General features: G+C 33.9%; 1 protein-coding gene across 1 annotated transcript in view; it reads left to right on the top strand.

Moving 5' to 3' along the window:
• LOC140436700 (cytochrome P450 4C1-like) overlaps positions 1 to 21,381 on the top strand; it is a 116,424-nt gene that overhangs the window by 74,436 nt on the left and 20,607 nt on the right. The window contains exons 8-9 of the mRNA XM_072525741.1: positions 9,507 to 9,607; positions 12,311 to 12,379. Of these exons, the coding sequence (XP_072381842.1) occupies positions 9,507 to 9,607; positions 12,311 to 12,379 (170 nt within the window). The remainder of the gene's footprint in view (positions 1 to 9,506; positions 9,608 to 12,310; positions 12,380 to 21,381) is intronic.

The following is a 21,381-nucleotide window of genomic DNA, read 5'->3' as shown; positions in this document are numbered from 1 at the left end:
ATATGTTCATTTATAGCTTCAGTCCACCTCAAAAAGCCTGAAGCCATTTCGTTTGCTCCACGTTCAGACTTTGATTCATCCCACATCATGCAAGACGTAGCATTACCTGAAGTAAAAAACTTATACAGAAGTAAAACACTTCACATTTGTATTTAGATATAAAACATATAATTAAAACTTTTTTAAAAGTGTCGTCAAAATTTATACAGGAGCATAACGTGACGTTTTCGATCTAGATCAGATCATCCTCAGTGCATTTTTTTGTAATTGAAGCTAACACTAAAATTGTAGCTGTGACATCAATATATGGTTTTACATTGTTCCAAATTTAAATTCTGGTGTGACTCTAGGTTGATGACAATGGATAAAAATTTAATACTTAAAGAGCAACATGTTTCTTTGCTCGACTTAAACACGTGGTTCTTGTCAGTTAAAACGACACAGACCAACTGACTGAGGTGACAGGAAATATAATTCAAGAAGACAGCATTAACATGACGAGGTATGGGTATCTTCAGAGACCAATGTAATTTTTAAATTATAAAAATTTTTGTAATAATAAGTACCTAATATATTATTAATGAAAACCTTTAGTTAGAATTAAATTTATTTAAATGATAATATTTATTGTCTTAAATCTGCAAATCTCTATTATTGAAAAAACAAGTAAGTTATTATATATTTAATAACCGGGGTTTTATATGTATTTTGACAAAAGCTATGACCTTGTAAATAACAGGTAAACCTGTGTACTGTATCGGCATGACTCATAGCACTTGTCAAAATCCATTACCATTGCGTCGTTCCATGGAGTTGCATACTTCTTAAATGTGCATGTGATATTAGCTCCACACTAATACTACTAATAATACTTATATTGCTGGCTATTAAGTGTAAACGACTGTTTAGCTCGGAAATACTGAGGGACTTAACTAATATATATATATATATATATATATATATATATATATATATATATATATATATATATATATATATATATATATATATATATATATATTATATATATATATATATATATATATATATATATATATATATATATATATAAATATATACATATATATATATATATATATGTATATATATATATATATATATATATATATATTTATATAAAATAAAGTTTTATCTTAAGGTTGCAGTCATTAATAGGGCAGGAAAGTGAAACTCTTTGTTCTTTATCAAGCTTTCGCAAAATTTAGTTGCTTCTTCAGGATATGCTAAAATATGGTATCAGTAAATACAATGAAATTAGAATTAAATAGCATTGTATAAAACTAGTATAAAAACTTACAACATGAGGTTAATCCATTAAATGTATTAAAATAAATACTACATACTTTCCCAAACATAAGGTATAGGTTAACATGAAGAATAGGAATTTTGATTATTATGAGCATTGTTTGAGAAGTGATACAAATAAAGGCTTTAGAAGCTTCTATAAGCTCGTGAGGATCATGACAATAATCATTTATTAAAAGGGCGTTTCTTTAATAAGTTCGAAGGAGATTTTAGTTCAAATTTTTAAGTTTATTTAATGTAAATAATTCAATATTTAGGATATCCAAATGGGACAAAGTGAAAGTTTTGATGAGTTGGAGTAAGAATTCTTTAATGTCATGGAAGTTAATTATTTCATTATGTAAGTCAACATAACCGTCAAAATCAGCAGATAATTTATTATCGGTGGATATAAGTACAAAGCTATTATTATTTATTTTGTTTAGAATTTTATCGAATCTCGTATCAATTGACTGTCCAAATGAGATTAGACTGTTTAATTTTTTTATAATTTGATTTTCTTTAAGTTTATGTGTTTTTAACATATCTAAGTCTGAGTTGAGTATTTGTAAATTTGCAATTTTTGTGGCGTTAATAAAGACTTGTCCTTGTTGTATGTCTACTGGTATTCTATTGTATAAAGTATAGAAATTGATCTTAACGTTCTGAGTGGTAAAATTTACAACTTTAGTTTTATAATTTGTTAGAGCTTTACAACGTTCTAGCTCGGAGTTTCCTAAAAGAATATCGAAATCTTCGTTCCAATCCGCAATTCGAGCATTTATAGGTTCATAAATATTATATCGTTGCAGCAGAGGTGTTTTTATATTTAGTAAGTAATTTTGGGTTGTTTTTATGTAGGTCAGTGTGAGCGGTTTTTTGTAAATGTGTGAGGGGTTAAAATATTTCAAAACTTGCGGCGAAATGACTGTGTGAGTACCAACAGAGTCGATTAATACTTAAATGTTTAGATAAGGTAAGAAGAGGAACGGTAGTCGAGAATTAGTTTGGAAATTACTTATATCGATATTGGTGGTGAATGTTCGTCGGTCAGATCCTCGAAAAAATCCTGAGAAGTTTCTTCGATTAATTCTTCGGGATCTTCATTAATTTCGAAATACTCGGGGGCATATTCGAAGTCTTCGTCTGAGGTTGCATTTATATTAAAATCATGCGTGCGTCTAGTGGACGTGCTTATCGGTTCATTTTTTATGGTGGTAGTCTGTACACCACTTATTGGAGAAGCATGATATCTTTCAGGTTGTGGATTTCGTATTTGTGGCCTATTGAAATTTTGATTATTTATAGTTAATATTTTGTGGGTTATGTCTAAATGAATTGAAATTAGATTGAAATTTTTCATTAGCGCTTGGCCTAGCAATAAAATTTGGGTTCTGATGGGGGTTGTTTTGTACTAGATTCAAATTGGTTTGTGGAAGAGGTTCTGTCTCGGATAAGAGTTAAAGTTTGGCTGAAAAACATTTCTAGTGGGATTTCGGTTATTATTATAAAATTTATATTAGCAGGTTTCTGGTTTGGTGAGAAGGGTTTTTTATTTTGTTGTGTCTTTAAATAATTTATGTATTTCTGTTGAGATTTGGATTGTCACAGATTATACATTTTTGGATGGCTTCTTCGAGTGAATTTACTGAAAAATGTGACAAATATTCACGGTATGACTAATTAACGCCTATGCAAAAGGTTTTTAATGCTTTATTTTTAAAATAAGCAGTCTTGAAATTAACAGTTTTAACGTTGTCATTTAATGTTTTGTATTTCTTTGGTGATATTGATCATATGATTCGAGATCTCTTTAGACCATTGTTGAAAGCACGAGACTAAAATATCTTTGGAGCGTCTGTCTCCCTACTTAGCTAAAAGAGATGGACGTACTTTAGGCCAAGTTGTTTTATTTGAATAATTAAGGAAGTCTCGTGGTTTGCATTTGATACGAGATATAATGTTTAAAATAATAATAATAAATAAGAATTTAAAATAAATTTCTGAGAAGGTCTGTTGACCTAGCACGAAGATGTTACATTATCAACTGATTTTAGAAAGGTAGATAAGTTATCTCCGGTGGAGAATTCCGGCAATGTAGCGCATAAACTAGTGACATCGTCATTTAAAAATGGCATTTTGAATTCTGTGACTAAAATGGTAGGAATTTTTTGAGAAGAATTGGCATTGATAAGTGTGTTAGAAACAATTTGAGACTTCAATGAAAGATTTTCAAGTAAAGAGTTTAAATTATCAACAGAGTCTTGAGTTATATCAATAAAACTGCTCATAAATCAAAAATTGAATGAAAGAATAATGCACTTACAGTAGGATGATCTGTTGGGATATCCAGCACATAATCTTTTCTTTACAAAGTTCGGTGGATTTCTCGTCTAACAACTGGGTTGACCAAGGAAACTATGTTTCTTGTACGAGCTGTATCCTGTTCGCAGCGCCAAATAAATTGATACACTTTCGATTGAACTTTTAAAAAATTATTTATTAATTTAATAAGTATAATAAATTTAAAAATATAATATAATTAAATTACAGAATGAAACGAATTGATCAAAGAATGATAATCGAATGAATTATAAAAATGTAACAAAAGAGTTTGTTGTCCCAGTTTCAAAACCAAGGAATTTAAAACGGACAGGGAGTCCGATATAACTATTGCAGAATCGATTGTAGACTGTGATAAAAATGTCAGCGCTTCATAGATTGCAATAGTTTCAGCACTAAATATAGAAAATATGTTATCCAGTTTGTAGGAATAATTAATATTTTTGGAGGGAATATAATAAGCATATCCCACACCATCCTTGGACTTCGAAGCATCGGTATATATTGTCACAAATTTCTCAAAGCTTGCAAGTATTGAGTTTAATAAATTAATGTTAATGTGAAAATTATCGCTATATGAAGGTTTTACAATCTTTATATTTAGAAACAATGAATTGTATATATAAAGATCTAACAAAGTTGAGCTGGGATCATATAAATCACTAAGAATATCTTGATTAGATTGAAGTGCGATACACAGTAACGGAGAATTTTTCTTCGACCAATATTTATTTGTCAGATCTTGTTCATTTAATACTACTATATTTGAATATAGATTACTGTTGGTTCTGGATATTTTAAGACAAAAATTGTCTGCAAGGAACTGCCTTCTGTGATTTAAATGAGGCTCAATAGCTTCTATATGAAGAGGTTCGACCGGAGTTGTTTCATGGCACCACGACATATGCGCAGGACTGAGTTCTGCAAGATATCTTCTTTTTCTTCTTAGTCGTTAACCTGATGCAGGTATCGTGATATCATGAAGCTATTAGCTAAATTTCGCAATGTTCCTCCACGTTTTTCAATCTTCTGCCATTCTAGCACATTCTGACAATGGATCGCCAATGGTAGCAACAATATGGTCCGTGTATCGTGTGGGAGATCTACCTCTATTTCTTTTGCCTTCTACTTTTCCCTGGATGGTAAGTTTTTCAAGACCATTTCTTCGAAGCACATGTCCAAAATAGCTTATTATTTATTCTGATATTTGTGTTCTTAGTCTTTTCTTTATGTTTATCTGGTCCAGTATGGATTCATTTGTTCTTCGGGCCACTCATGGTATTCTCAGCTCTCACTCGTCTCCAGCAGTACATCTCAAATACATCTATGTTCTTTTTGTCTTTCTCAGTAAGGGTCCAGCATTCCGATGCATAAGTAAAATCTGGAAAAACTAGACTTCTTACTAGTCTCATTTTTGTATCGGTAGTTATTTCATGGCTTTTCCAAATTTTTGTTAATTTTGCCATAGCGCTTTTTGCGATTGCTGACCGCCGCTTTATTTCTTCAGTACAGCCTCCTTTGTTGGTTATTAATGAGCCCAGATACACATATTTATCTACAACAGCGATACTGTTTATCATGACCAGATGATTTTGATTGTTGTTCGCTCTGTCAATTATCATGATTCTCGTTTTATCTCTGTTTATTTTAAGTCCCATCGTTAAGCTTACGTCTTCTATTCGTTGTAGCAGGTGAATCAATTCAGCTTCAGAACTAGCGAGGATAGTAGTATCATCTGCATATCTCAAGTTGCAAATCTTCTTCCCGCCAATGGTGATGCCACCGTTCCAGTCCTCAGTAGCTTTCCGCATTATCCATTCACCATAGATGTTAAATAGAATTGGGCTTAGTATGCAGCCTTTTCTCGCGCCCTTTGTGACCCTGAAACTATCGGTTAGTTTCCCATTTATTGTAACTCTGGCATAATTGTTATTGTACAGGCTTTTAATTAGCAGTATCAGATGATTGGGGACTCCCATTTCAGACAAAACCTGCCACATTTTACTCCAGTTGACCAAATCGAAAGCTTTACTATAATCTATGAAGCACAAATATGTTGTGATGTTGAATTCTCTGGATTTTTCTACAATCTGCCGTACGTTTAAAATTTGTTCTCTAGTACCACGTCCGGGGACGAAACCTGCTTGTTCCTCCGCAATGTTAGGTAGCAAAAAGGGCTTTATCCTCTCGAGAATTATGTGTAAGAGTATCTTACTGCAATGTGCAATTAGAGCAATTGTGCGATAGTTGCTACATAAATCTTTCGCTCCCTTTTTATGTATGGGAATATATAGTGATTGTGTCCAGTCCTCAGGCCATTTACCTGTCTTCCACACTCTTTGACAAATTTGATGTGTTATATCCACTCCAACGTCATCTAGGGCCCAAATTATTTCAATAGGTATGTTATCTGGGCCGGCAGCTTTCTGACTTTTTTGCCTCATAATTGCTGCTTTAACTTCACTTTTGAGTACATCAGGTTCCGTCACAAAACTGGCATCTTCTTGTTGTGATGGGGCGTCTGTGCTTTCCTTCATCATCAGTCGTCCACAGTATTCTTTCCATCTGTGTAAAATATCTTTTTTATAAGTGAGTAGAGTTCCGTTATCATCTTTGATAGCAAGGTAGTTTGGTGTAAAGGAACGTGTTATCTGCTTTATTTTTTTAAACGTGTCTCTGGTCTTAGTTTTGATATCTTTGATAGCAAGGTAGTTTGGTGTAAAGGAACGTGTTATCTGCTTTATTTTTTTAAACGTGTCTCTGGTCTTAGTTTTGGTTTTATGCCCTTCTATTTCCATGCAGATTTTGTTCAAATGTGTGTTCTTGTCCTTTTTGCACTCTCCTGTATTTTAGTCCACGTGGAGTCTGTTATCCATTGTTTCCTTCTTTCTTCTCTATCACTCTTAATGTTTTTCGCAGCATTATGCAATATGTATTTTGTTTTTGTCCATTTGCTATTTGAGGACTCTTCTGGATTTAATGATTGTTTGAGGTCACATAGCTTTTGCATTGCGGCTTTTTTGTACGGATCGTTATATCTTAGATGCCATTTAGTTGTTGTATTTCCTGTTTTTGGACTGTTTCTTAACTTCATGTGGAATTCAGCTGATAAAAATTGATGGTCGCTATTACAATCTTTTCCTGGATAGGTCTTAAGATCCTTAACAGCGCTCCCCCAACGGGTTTTTACCAGTATAAAATCTATCTGATTTCTGTATCTATTTCCTGGTGATATCCAAGTGTATAGTCGTCTTGGGTGATGTTGAAAGCCTGTATTAGTAACAAACAGGTTGTTGTCTATACAAAAGTGTAGCAAGCGTTCTCCTCTTTCTTTGCCCGTCATTTCTTTGCCCAAGTCCATATAATCCGACGGTCTCTCGCAAGTAATGATCTTCTGTAGTTACACCAATTTTAGCGTTGAAATCGTAGCAGAGCCGTACAAGATACATCCATAATCTAATATGGACCTGATATAGGCACGATATAATAGTAAGGCGGTTTTAACGCCAGCTCCCCACCAAGTCTTAGTAACCATTTTTTAAAAATTTAAACCCTTCATACATCGGTCTAACATGTACTTAATATACATTTTCCATGTTAATTTCCTATCAAGTACCATGCCAAGATATTTGACGGAGTCTTATAAGAACTTAGGACAATGGGACTTAATTTAGGTATGTTGTGTCTACTACTTAATTTAGGTATGTTGTGAAAACACAAACTTCAGACTTGGTGTAGGAATTCTGAAAACCACTTAATGTTAACCATTCATGAATAACACCAAAGATGTCTTTGAGAGAAGCCATAGTGGTATTAAATTTCTTATTTTCAGTATATATGCAGAGGTCATCTGCATACTGTACTATTTTAAACGGAATGTGATTAAAACTGAATTGATTTAAATCAGCAGTATACAAATTAAAGACAAAAGGGCTTAAAACTGAGCCTTGTGGATCTACAATATTATCAACATTTTTTGAGAAATGGAATATGAAATAATTTCAATTATCTCTTAAAATGGGGAGGCATATATTATCATACGCACTGTCTACGTCTATAAAAAGCGCAGAAAGGTAATTGTTTCTGCCAAAATTATTGTTTATGTCTACCACAAGAATACTAAGAGCATCTAGAGAACCAACCCCTGTTTTAAAAGAGAATTGATTTTGACAAGCTAATTTATAAGTTATCCACAAAGTTAGTCATAGCTCGAGCAATACCTTGGTTCTCCTTTTCTCCACTGTGAGAAACGGAACGGGGTGGATTAGCATGTAGAGGTTGAGATGGTCCAAACATGGGAGGTGGCTGAACAGAGTTAGAAGATACAGAAGGAAAAGAATTGGCTTTCCTGTTTTTATTAGGAACTGAGTGAGTGTTCGAGTTTTGGCGAAAAGTTGGATTAAAATTAGTACTCGCAGCTGCATTAGAAGTAGATTGCGCAGATCTTAGGGACATTTTATTTTATGTAATATTAGGAAAATTTTTATCGTAGTTGGATAAAATTGAAAACTTATTTTGGCCTAGAACCTCTAAATACGAGTTTTCATTAATTTCCTTGGCCTCTATAAAAGCAAATTTATTTTTAATTATAATATTCTTAATTTTTTGTTGTTTTTGGTAAGAAGGAAATTTTTTTAAAACCGAAACATGTTCAGTACTCTTACAATGAATGGAACTAATTTCAGAATTTTCGCAAGAGTGATTCTCATCTTTATCCTCTCCACATCGAATACATAGATTTTGAGAACTTCTACACTGTTTTGAAATGTGACCGTATCTCAAACACCTATAACACTGAGTAACCCTACCTACAAATTGTTCGACTGAACAAAAAGCTCGATTTATAATAAGATACTGAGGCAGTATATTACCTTCAAAAGCCACAATAAGAGTTCGTTTTGCAACATACTCAATTGTACCATTTTTTTCACCTTTTCTATGCATTCGTTTAATATTTAAGATACGTGAAGCATCTTTAATATTTTTCTGTAAATATACAGTATCAAATTGAGTATTAATATCCCGAATAAAACGCTTGCTTTCTAATAAGTGACCCGGAATAAAGGCCTTTAAATGTTCTTCCTTTAGTTTACTATTATTTATAAGACTATTTGCATAATGTATAGAAGCTACTACTACCTTAATTTTGTTCCTACCAATTCCCCTTACTTGAATGATATTAGAAATTCTAAGTTTTTTGTACAAAATATGACCTATTGTAATTGGATGTAAGCGACCAAGATCCGTGTTATCTATCTTTTCAATATACACAAAAATATTTTCAAGATTATAGTTGATTGAACATTATCTCTCCTGGTGCCAACTATTATGTAGCTTCGCCGTTTTTTAAAAAAATTAAACTGGTTGTCCTTGTGTCGTGTAGTTTATTATACAATTTTTTGTTTATGATATTCTCAGCAGATTGTTGGATGGGCCAAAATTGTCGAAATGCCCCTGAAAATACTCTAGGAAGCGAAAGTACTTGGGCAAGATTAAATTAATAAACTGTGCTCGATATCTGCCTTTCATTTGATCATAATATTAAAGTGACGTAATAATGACAAGACAAGAGTCAGTGTCAAAAGCTCCATTTTAAAAAGAAGAAATTATAACCTAAACCTATTAACTATTGACTAGAAAAAGAAGACTTTAAGTATTTTGACAGTGGAGTAACAAACTATTTTATAATCCACAACTTTATAATTTAAAGAAAAACAAAAAAAGTGTTTTAATTTTTTTTTTACATTTATAGATATACAAATAACGGATTATTTTTCAGCTTTTGTTTAAAAAATGAAGCAGTAATTTTTTTACAATTTTTTTTTTTTAATCCAGGTAAAAAAATATTTTATTTTTAGAGGAATCCTGCGATGGTATTGCATTTTTAGATCTTATTTATACCAATAGTAAATTCTCTGAACGAGAAATTATCGATGAAGTCAAAACATTTATAATAGCGGTACGTATTTTTTACGTACTACCTACTTTATAATATACTACAGGGCTTCCCAAACTTATTCGTACTGTGACGCCCTTGGGACTTTGCTATTTTTTTGCGACACCTCCTCAACCTAACCCCCAATAATACTCACCAACTTTAGTACTAGCCTAGTAACAAATTGTAGTTATAACAAAAAAACTATTTGAACATTTATATTTTTTATTAAAAATTAAGAACGAAATCAAAAAATAGGCACAAAAATGAAAAGGGATATTTATTTATGTAACTGGCTGGTTAATGTGAGGGATATGCTTGCTTTTTTGAGGGGCTCCAGTTTGGAAATTGCCACTCTCATTTTTTTTATAAGTTTATGACTAAGTGTTAAGAGTTAATAAGTGTTTGAGACCTCTGCTTTTTTTTTTTTAATTACTGCAACTGCAGACAAGCTCATTTCGCACAAGTACGAAGGCGCAAATGGTAATAAAACCTTTAATGCAGCAATGCCGATGGCATGATATTCATGAGAAAGTGAGCTCCAAAATTCAAACAGTTTGTCGTTGTCGTATTGAAGCTTTAGGCTGGAATCATAGGACAATTCTGTCAGTTGTTCTTCTTCCTCTGTTGAAAGTGTCGATGACATGGATGACAAAAAAGAGTTTCTGACCCAGTCATATTGCTTCATATCTTCCGGAAAATATTTCTCAAAGTGTTCGCTCAATGATAACATGTGTTGTGTAAATATATTTGTTAAAGAGGGATCAAGGATTTCTATCGATTTTTCTTGTAGAATACCTTGTTAAGCAGGAAAACAGTCAATTTCTTAATCTTTTAATTTTCTCTTCCACAAGAGCAACTTCTTCTGAAACCCATTAATTTTATCTGCCAATTGCAGGATATGAGTATTATTTCCCTGCAAATACTTATTAAGATCATTTAATTTGTTAAATATGTCACAGAGGTATGCTAATTTTATTATAAACGTTGAATTAATAAAGTTTTGCGCATCATCATGTGATTATGTATGTAGATACGTGTAAAATTCATTTCTTAATTCGTATATACGTGCGAGTACGTTGCCTTTGGACAACCAACGAGAGTTGCAATAATAAATTAAAGAGGTGTGCTTGGCTCCGATTTCTTCACAAAGTCTATGGAAAAGTCTTGATTTTACGGGTCGTGTTTTAATGTAGTTCACCACTTTAATAATGCTATCCATCACAATACTTAATTCAAGTATTGCTGCTAAGGTCTCTCTATGTATGACACAATGTGTCCATTTTACACTTGGACCCTTGGTTTTTGATAAGATCTTGTAGTCCTCCATACTGACTAGACATCGTTTGGGGACCATCCGTACCCACGCCTACACAGTTATCCCAGTTAATATTATTTTCGGTCATATTTGAGTTTAAAAGCTTGAATAAATCAGTAGCTTGGCAACTTTCACAAATTTTTCTGCAAATAACAAATCCTCACATATATTTGTTTCTTGTATGTACCTTAGATAACATATCAATTGAGCATCATCATTACTATCAGTCGCCTCGTCCAGTCAAATGGCAAATAAACCTGAAATTTTCTCCACAATTTGCTTATTAATATCTTCTGCCATGTCGTTAATACGGCGACTAACCGTATTGTTTGAAAAAGGTACATTTTTTATTTCTTTAGCTGCCGATTCTCTAATCATCACTGTTACCATATTAACCGCTGCAGGTAAGATCAGTTCCTCAGCGATCGTATGTGGTTTTTTTACATTTGGCAACATGGTAAGCTACCATGTAACAGGCTAGCAATGCTTTGGTAGGAATTAATGCTCTTGAAACCAAAGCCGTGGTCCGATGTTTTAGCTCTCGTAATTTTCTTACAAAAAAGTCTCCTGACTTACCTTGTAAATGACTGTGAGTTAATTCCAAATGCCGTTTTAATTTATTAGGAAGCATACTTTCAGCCACCAACACTTTGTGACAAACAATACATTGTGAAAGTTCTACATTCCCTTTAGTAACGCAGGTAAATTCAAATATTGGTCGTCATATTTCCTATATTTCTTCTTTTTACTTAAATTAACATTTATAACTGCTCTCGCCTGATCCTTCGCTTCGCTTTCTATTATTTTGAATATAAGTATCCACTGTTGATAGCAAAAACCTCCGCGTGCGTAATATAATAAAACAAAAGCTTGACTAAATGGCATAACACGCGCGACAAAGTGGAACACAGGGGAGGGGAGCCGACCGGCAAAACAGAATGCGCCCGGCGCTCACTCAACTCTAGTGTTGCCAATGTGCGAATAATTATCCGATTTTCGGATACTTTCGTGGATCATCGGATAATATTCGGATTGAACAATTTTTTGGATAATTTCGGATAATTCAAGGTTCTATCGACTTGATGTTATATTTTTTATTTGATTTATTTATTAATACACATATTTTATACTCATTTAAAATCAAATAAATATATTTTCTGTATTAAAAGACCGCGCTGACACGTGACACTGGAACAACGCAGCGACGCCCAGGGCGTCGCGACGCACAGTTTGGGAAGCCTTGATATACTATATACAGTTTAAATTAAATTGGAAACTTAAATTAAACAGAATAATATTTCATTTCAATTTACTTAAGATAGTCAAATTTAAGTAATTACTGAAATTTCTAATATGTCGTATACATAATAAACTATTAATTTTTCTCAATTGCATTTCTGTTATTTTAGGGCACTGATACAACAGCATCTGCTCTTACATTTGTTTTTACTATGCTCGGCTTGTTCCAAAATGTACAGGTAAATAAAACGTTTTTGATTACATTTACAATTGAATCTTGAAATCTAAAAGTATTTGTTACTTTATAAAGGTGGGTTCTGACATGAACATTTTACATTAAATGAACAGAACCATCTTTTCGCGCAAATGATTGATGTGTTTTGAAGCATTTGTTTTGTTCACCATGTTCTAGATTACTTTCAACTTTATCCGTTTCAGTAATCTCACAGATTTGAAGTATAGATAATGGTATAGTGGAAACTGGTGCAATTTTTGACTAATTTACTGACTAAGAAAAAAAAGAAAAAAGTGAATATTATATGACTGAGGAGTCTATTTTCAAGGCATGAAAACAGTGTGCTTAAGAAACATAGACAGAGGGCATTTGAAAATATTTACTCGCATGTCAGCACAAGATTAAAAAAAATTAATGGTCCTTGTAGGTTCTAACATATCTAAAATGGAGAAAAAATTTCGGAAAGCCTTTCATACCTATCCAGTAGGGTGTAGCGAAAATATGAACAAAAAAATTTTTGAGACTAATTACTTGACCTATACATGCATGGTTGTCTCTTGTAGATGTAAATTGCTATGCGAAAACTGGATTTGCTGGAGCGCATTTTTTAGCTGCCAATATGAAATCCAATTAAAATATGAAGCTTCTTTAACCACTTCTACAAGTTATTCACAATATTAATAAAAAACAGACTGGAAACAAAATTAAGAAACAAACCTAGAGAACAGGTAGGTTTTAGAAAAACCTTTGGCATCAACGACCACCTTCATTGCATAAAATGTGGATAAATTTCTGTAAGAAATTTATCTAAGTGTTGCTACGCCACTGGTAGCAATGAATTTCTAATTTCATAAGATCTACCGAGGTAACTTTCTCCGAGCAAATTTCAAAGAAATCGCTGGTATAAAGCATTCAAAAGCTGTTTTTAACCATCGAAAACTGGTACTGAGCAAATCACCGGTTAGTTATCATTAAAAAGGGGGTTTTAGCTACCTAATAGATATTCCGAAGAAATTTTCCCTGACCCTTGATAGGTGAGGCAGTGATAATTTGAAAGTAGTCACGTAGTCAGTGTCACATTGTATCCCAGCTTAGCTGGTCGCGTCTTGGTTAGAGTTTTCAACTCTCGGATATTAGTCAGTGTCAGTTTAGTATTCGATCAAAGGGGTCGACGCATTTTTGGTTTAAGAGTTTTAGACTCTCGTGTATTGAGTATAACCAGTTATTGTTATAAAGCTTATAGATTATAGCTATAGCTTATAAAGGCTTCATGTTTCACAAACGCTCATTATTAATCAAGTATATTAATACTGAAGAAAAAATCCTTGGTTCATGTGACAATTTTATTAGTAACATTTTTAAACGGTAACTAATAAAAACTTTGCGCTAAAACTTCGGCATCGGTGTGACTCACCGACGGCAGAATTATTCATTCGGGATTTACAAATAACTGTTATTTTTCTATCGCCACTTTCTGTACTCTCCCTACCAACCAAACTCGTGTTATTGTACATTCTTACCTACCTGGGAATAGCTGTGCGAGTTTCATAGTTCTCTGTATCTGTAACTGTAAAGTAGGGGACGCGAGTCAAGTTTCACAGCACTTAGGCCACAATTGACACATTGTGCATCCTCTCAGGGAGCTGTCACCCTTAGCTCATTGTCCATCCTGTCATTTCTAGGAAGGTGGACAAGTCACCAGATGTCATCTCTCTTATGTGGGCAGGTGTGGGCCAGGACTCGCCGAACGCGTACTCTCGTATTAACGATAACTCCGGGCATTCGAATAGGACATGCTCTACAGGTTCGCCTTCTCGTTCACGCTAGCCCCAGTGTGTGGAGGTAGCGCATCCAGCTCTCATAGTGCATCTGAGAAGCGAGTTCTCAATTGTCCTATTCCTACATCAAGGTTTGTACCAGCTGAGCGAAGTCACATCATTGTCACTAGCGCTACCTCTTTGACATATATATCTAGATGCGTGTTGCCAATGATCAACTTCATTGCTGCAGTTAATGTTATTTTCATGGCACCTGTTATATTTATGCAAGCCATCTTCAAAATATGGTTTAGTTTGCTAATCGCTGTTGCCAGTAGCACTTTTGGTATCCAAGCAATAGCTCCGTAAGTTAGCATTGGCATAATGACAGCAGTGTAGACCTAGGCGATCACCCTGGGCGAAAGGCCCCATGTACGTCCGACTGTTCGTCGACACTGCTCATAGGCAATATATGCTCTTTTAGCTCTACCATCGAAGTGTGAGTTCCATGTTAACTTCCTGTCAAGGGTAATACCAAGGTACTTCACCTCGTCGTAAAAATTTAGACTGTAGTTTAGAATCGTTGGGGGTATTAAGCCCGTGATTCTTCCTTTCCTGGTAAAAACGACCATCTCTGTTTTCTTAGGATTTATAGATAGTCAGTGTTCCTTGCACCATGTTTCTATTAGTCGGAGAGCAACTTGTAATCTCTCACATAGTGTGTTCTCAAACTTACCGCTTTGCAGGACAGCAATATCGTGTACATAGGCTATTGTGTAGAAACCGTTGCTGCTGAGTTGGTCAACTAGGGTTTCTAGAACTATGTTCCAGAGGAGTGGTGATAGCACCCCTCCCTGTGGACACCACTCGTAACCATATCTCTAACAGAAACGTCTTCTACATTTATGCTTATTGCTCTATTAGACAGCATACTGAATATCCATTCGCCCTCGGCCAGGTTCCTGATGTTGAGCTGTTGAGTGATGGTTGGGAATGTGGTTTTATCAAACACTCCCTCGATGTCTATGAATATACCTACGGTGGATTCTTTATTATCCAGCGATCTTTCCATTTTTCCCACTACATGATGCAGTGCAGAATCGGTAGATCTTCCCGAAGTATATGCATGCTGATTTGGGTGAAGTGGGTTATGGACCAGAACTTCATCCCTTATGTACCTCTCGAATAGCCTTTTCATCGTTTTTAACAGAAAGGATGTTAGGCTAATTGGTCGGAAACCCTTTGGTAGGGTGTAGGCCAAGTTTCATAGTTATTTTCGGTGCGAGACCCCGTAGCGACTAACGGTGTAGCTGTAGCACAGAGATACTCTGTGGTTGAGATATTATTCAACTACAATCTGATGTTTTATTTCGACCTATATTTTTGTCATGTAAGAAATATCTTGTCTTTTCAAGACAAGCCATCAGAAGATAAATATTTACAAGTCCATACCCAGTAAATGGACTTGGGTAGAGGAGCTCTCGACTGCGATATTCGAAGCCCTCTACAGAGCCCCCGGGGATATCAGAAGGTGGTTAGACCCTTATTTGTTCCCCCGAGGTGACATGGCGCCCGACAACGTGGTTAAAATCCGAACCCACGACCCAGCTCGAATTCACAGAAGGCAACACACCATTGACTTCAACATAGGTTGAAGTCAAGAGAAGAATGGGGAGAACCACGTAGTGTTAGAAAGCAACACTCTAACACTCCGACATCGAGGCCTTCTGCAGACCTGACGCCTTCGACGTGCAGACACCTTTGACGTGCAGACACCTTTGACGAGCCAGGCTTATTCGAAGTTAGAAGCCCCAGATGCCGATGGAAGTCCCGGAGTAGACCCAGTCATCGCCCCCCTACCGAAAGTGGTTGGACGACCACGTAGGCTTCGGCACACTGGTACTCTACGAAACCCCGTTGGATATGGCAGATGGGATCCGGACGACCGAGAAGAAGACGAGCCCGTTGGAGGAGTTGGCACACCGACCGAGGATGGACCTGTAGGAGCTTGAGATGCCGTCATCACCACTGATCTCCCCCTGTAAGTAGTGCAGTGTTGTGTGAATTTCTTTTTGAACATTTTACTTGTATTTTTATGCATATTTTCTTGTGTATTTTCACATTTGTATTTTTTAATCAATAAATATTTTTTCCCAGCCGCAGAGTCTCCAGAGGAGGGGGGATGTCATCGAATGCCATATGCGCACTAGTGCGCATTTCGATGCGCATCGCCCCGCCTCGAATTTTCCCATTGGCTCTTGACCTGGAAATCCCTATTTATCGCTCGAACAGCGCATATAAATATTGGCCATTTTCAGGTTAGCCAGGTCAGTCCCTCACGGGCTCTCCGAGAGCTCAGTGCTCTCGGGGCTTTGCTTCCTGCATTTAATTTCCATACTCTGTTGCTGAGATATTATTCAACTACAATCTGATGTTTTATTTCGACCTATATTTTTGTCATGTAAGAAATATCTTGTCTTTTTCAAGACAAGCCATCAGAAGATAAATATTTACAAGTCCATACCCAGTAAATGGACTTGGGTAGTGGAGCTCTCGACTGCAATATTCGAAGCCCTCTACAGAGCACCCGGGAATATCAGAAGGTGGTTAGACCCTTATTTGTTCCCCCGAGGTGACAAGTGACGCTATAACATAAAATGTCTCACTAAATCAAGTGAAATGCTTACTTTATATTTTTGTTAAAAACCTCAGGTATTTTTTTTAGTTAATCTATATTCCTCTTAACTAAAAATTACGAACTGTTTTTTTCATTTTTTCAGGAACTTTTTTTTTTAATTTAATTTTATATTACAAATAACAATATATGATTAATTTAAATTAAAGAGCGTAGGGCTCAATCCCATGCGTCCGCATGTCTTATTCTGCTGCCTATTTCCATAGGTTCCATATGTTGTCCGTCTATTATGCTTTACATTTTGTTGTTTTGGTAGATATTTTCAATAGTTTTTATGATATTTAGGGGAACTTCTCTATTATACAGACGATGGAGTCTTTCTCCGTTAAATTCTTTCTTTAGGCCAATCGGACACAGAAATGCTGGTCTATTATAGTCTAGTGTAGTGTAGTACCAAGTTAACAACACAACGTTCCCAAAAATTGTTGCAAAACAGAAGGAATAAGGCAAATATAATAAATTCAGACTACTGTAAGTTGATATAATATATTCACTACACTACTTGTTAATGATATAATAAATCTGATTGAACCAGTGTTTAATGAGATAAAAGCTAAAAACAAGAATAATCCTAACCTACGATACAATATTAATTTATCAATTACTAACTTTTTTGTACCAAACAAGAATTCGAACTAAAGGTGGCCACGCACGAAAATTTGTAAAGTATGCATCAACCTGAACCAGAAAATTTAAAACAACTGGGAGATGCTATAAAGGCAGGGAATAATGAAATTTTAAGTATAATCGATGCTAGCGAGGTGAGACTCTCACTAAGAATCGAAGAATTTAAACGAAAAGTGAATGATATTGAAAGAGAAAATTCGCATCTAAGACAACAAACAGAACTACTTCAGAGACAAATTAGAAAAAACAATATTATCATATTTGGATTGGATAGTGCAGAAGAAATTTTCGACATTCATGCAGTATTAGCGTCGGTAAATAGTCTATAAAAAATAAAAAATAAACGAGCGTGATATAGACAATATCTATAGACTGGGAAGAGGTAAATCTGCGCCAATTAAAATAAAGTTTCTCTCGTACCTCACAAAACAATTAATTTTTCAAAATAAAAAAACCTACAAGGTTCAAAAGTAAACATTGGTAACGACCAAACAGAAATTCAAAGACAAGAGCATAAACTTATAAAAAAATATCTACTCAAGTTCAAAGAAAGCAACGAACCAAACTGTTACGTTAAAAAGATATTCTATTTGTAAATGGTAGAAAGTATACAATAGAAGATTTAAAAAATCTAGATCACACCGAAGAAGAGAAACAAAACGAGCATCGTACGCAAAGTGAACCTAGCACCCCAATAACTTCTTTAGTCGAAAGAGAAAAAAGTCCACAGCTACAAACACCAGTTACCCATAAATCTCGCGTGAAACTCAAACAACTGGCAAACCCATCATCTCAGGAAAAACACGGATACAAGAAATCACAACCACAACAGGCTGAAATAAAATTAACATCAAATCAAAAATTAACCCATCACGGAACACCAAAAACAGGCAATTCTAACAAAGACAATACGGATCTCAATATCGCCAATAGAACTAGAAAAAAATTGAAAAGTTCAATCGTTAATTTCAGCTAAGTATCTTTGTACAGAAAAAAATCAATAAATTAGGCTCAAATAGGATTTATATTTTTTAAGTGTTTTAAATTTTTGTAGTTGCATGTACTTTTAAATTATTTTTATCTAATTATTGTCTTTTAACTGTATATTTATATATAACATAAATATTATAGTTGTTTTATTAAATAGTGTGTAATCCATTAGAATGGATCAATTTATAAGATATGTCGATTTTATACCTTATGATACTTACGAGATAAATGAAATAGTGCAACTAAATGAGTTTATTGAACCGAAAAATAATCAAATTAACTTAAAAATAATTCACCAAAATATTAGAAGCTTAACAAAAAACATTGATGAGTTTAGTGCAGTATTAAGTCAACTAAATTCAGATCTTGATTTGATGGTACTAACTGAAACTTTTAAACCATATGATGTACAATATTACAATAACCATGAATACATATTCTTCTATAGTAACTCAAATTTCAATAGAAATGACGGGGTAGCGGTATATATAAAAAAACCATTACTTTTTCGCATAAAAAGGTAATGATTCTGCATTCTCAAGCAATTGAATTACTTATTCAATTAGAAAGTAATAAGAAAATATTAGTTACTTGCCTTTATCGTTCACCATCTGGTGACGTGGAGGAATTCCTTGAAGACTTAAAACAATATTTAGAACAACAAAAACAAGAACGATTAGCGTGCCATATACTCGGGGACATTAATATTAACATTAAGGATATAAATAATGAACGTGTTTACGAATACCTCAATTTGATGTATGAATACCAATTTGAATCTATGGTCAACAAATATACAAGAATACAATCTACAAGTTGTCTTGATCACATTTTTTTAAAATGACAGGGAATTATTAGACAAACTAAAGCAGCAGTCGTGGACACTTGTGTTACTGATCATAAAGCGACTGTTATTTGTTTACCACTTAACCTAAAAAATAGTTATACGAAACTAAGCAGAGAACAACACATAATAAATTACAAAGAACTAAAAAAAGACTTAGAAAGGTATGACGGCTGTGAATATAATGCCTCTAAAAATGTCAATGTCAAATGCAATTTATTATGTGAAATTCTTAAAAAACTTACAGTAAAAAATAGTTATATAAAAAAATACAAAAAACATGAGAAGAAGCGATAAAGTTGGATAACTGCAGGTCTGGTTAAATCCATAAACACAAAAAATGTCTTGTATCGTAAACATGTCAAAGATCCTGATAATGTTAATAAAAAAATGAATATTTTAATTATAGAAAACACCTAAATATATTAAAAAAAGATGCTAAGAAAGATTATTTTAGAAATGAACTTGAGAAAAACCAGAATGTTTTCAGAAACCTGTGGAATATTGTTCAAAATTTGACAGCTAAAGAAACCGAAAGAAATATTAAAGAAACAGGAACAGCAAGAAGGAACTACTGTAACAGATGATGAAACTATCTCCAATTCGATGGTTCGTTATTTTACTGAAATTGGAGAAACTTATGCCAAGAATATAACACCACCGACATCGTATTTCCCACAATACAACAGCGTGATGCATTCTATGTATTTAAGACCGGTCTCTGAAAGTGAAATTGAGGGAATTATTAAAACACTTAAAAAGAAAAAATCACCCGGTATTGACAACATTAGAGCAGAAACAATAAAAATTATAGATATAAAAATCATCAAACCGTTGGTGGAACTAATAAATTTAATATTTAAATCTGGTCAATGTCCAGACAAATTTAAGGAAACAGTTTTGTAATTCCTATATACAAGAAAGGAGATAAACTTAGTTTGTCAAACTACAGACCAATCTCACTAATTACCACTTTAACAAAAATCTTTGAAAAATGTCTTAAAATCAGACTAACATATTTCTTTAATAAACACAGCGTATTATCGTCTTCACAGTTTGGATTTCGTTAAGGTTTATCGACAAATGTTGCAATAATAAAAATCACCAATGAAATATACAATCGAATTGACAATAGCCAACCTACTGCTTCTATGTTCCTAGACCTGGCAAAAGCATTTGATACTGTAAGCCATCCAAAATTACTAGAAGCACTAGAAAATAATGGAATACGAGGCACTGCTCATAATTTACTGAAGTCTTACTTGGACAACAGACAACAAATTGTTAGGATAAATAATATAAACAGCAAAAAACTTCACATAAGATGCGGTGTGCCTCAAGGTACAGTATTAGGACCACTACTATTCAATATCCATGTCAACGATCTATATAATCTCAATACTGAGGGGAAGATAGTAAATTTTGCCGATGACACTGCAATTTTATATAGCGCAGACAATTGGGAACATTTAAAGAATAAAATTAAGCTAGATATGCTCAAACTAATAAAATGGTTTAATTATAAGGGTTTAACCATTAATTATGAAAAAACGTTTATTGTTCCGTTTTGCAGTTACAAAGTAACACTACCTTCTTATACTTCTATAACAATTAACAACACGAAGGAAAACGTAATTATAAAATCAAGTAACACTATAAAATACCTTGGAATAAAAATCGACTCCCATTTAAGATGGGATGTCCAGATATATGAAATAACAAAGTGTTTAAGAGCTTTAGTTCCAAAGTTTAAATTTCTCAAATCTAAAATAGATTTCAAATATTTAAAAATATTATATTATGCACTAGTTGAGTCTAGAATTAGATATGGAATTCTTGGGTGTGGCGGTGTACAAAAGACTTATTTGTACAAAAAAAAAACAAAGAGTGGTCATGGAAGAAAGTATGTCAAATCTGTTTTCAGTTAAAAGAGGATTAAGGTAAAACGATCTACTCCCTAGCGATTTAAACTTCGTATTGGACATAATATTAAAAGAAATTAAGACCAAAACCACTGGATTCTTTTTCCACTGTTAAAAGTAACGCATAGCGTATACAGATGACGAGGTCCTCTTTAACAAGAACAAAAATAG

The sequence above is a fragment of the Diabrotica undecimpunctata genome, chromosome 3 (genome assembly GCF_040954645.1).
Source record: "Diabrotica undecimpunctata isolate CICGRU chromosome 3, icDiaUnde3, whole genome shotgun sequence".
Lineage (NCBI taxonomy): Eukaryota > Metazoa > Arthropoda > Insecta > Coleoptera > Chrysomelidae > Diabrotica > Diabrotica undecimpunctata.
This window is presented reverse-complemented; position numbering and strand designations above follow the sequence as displayed.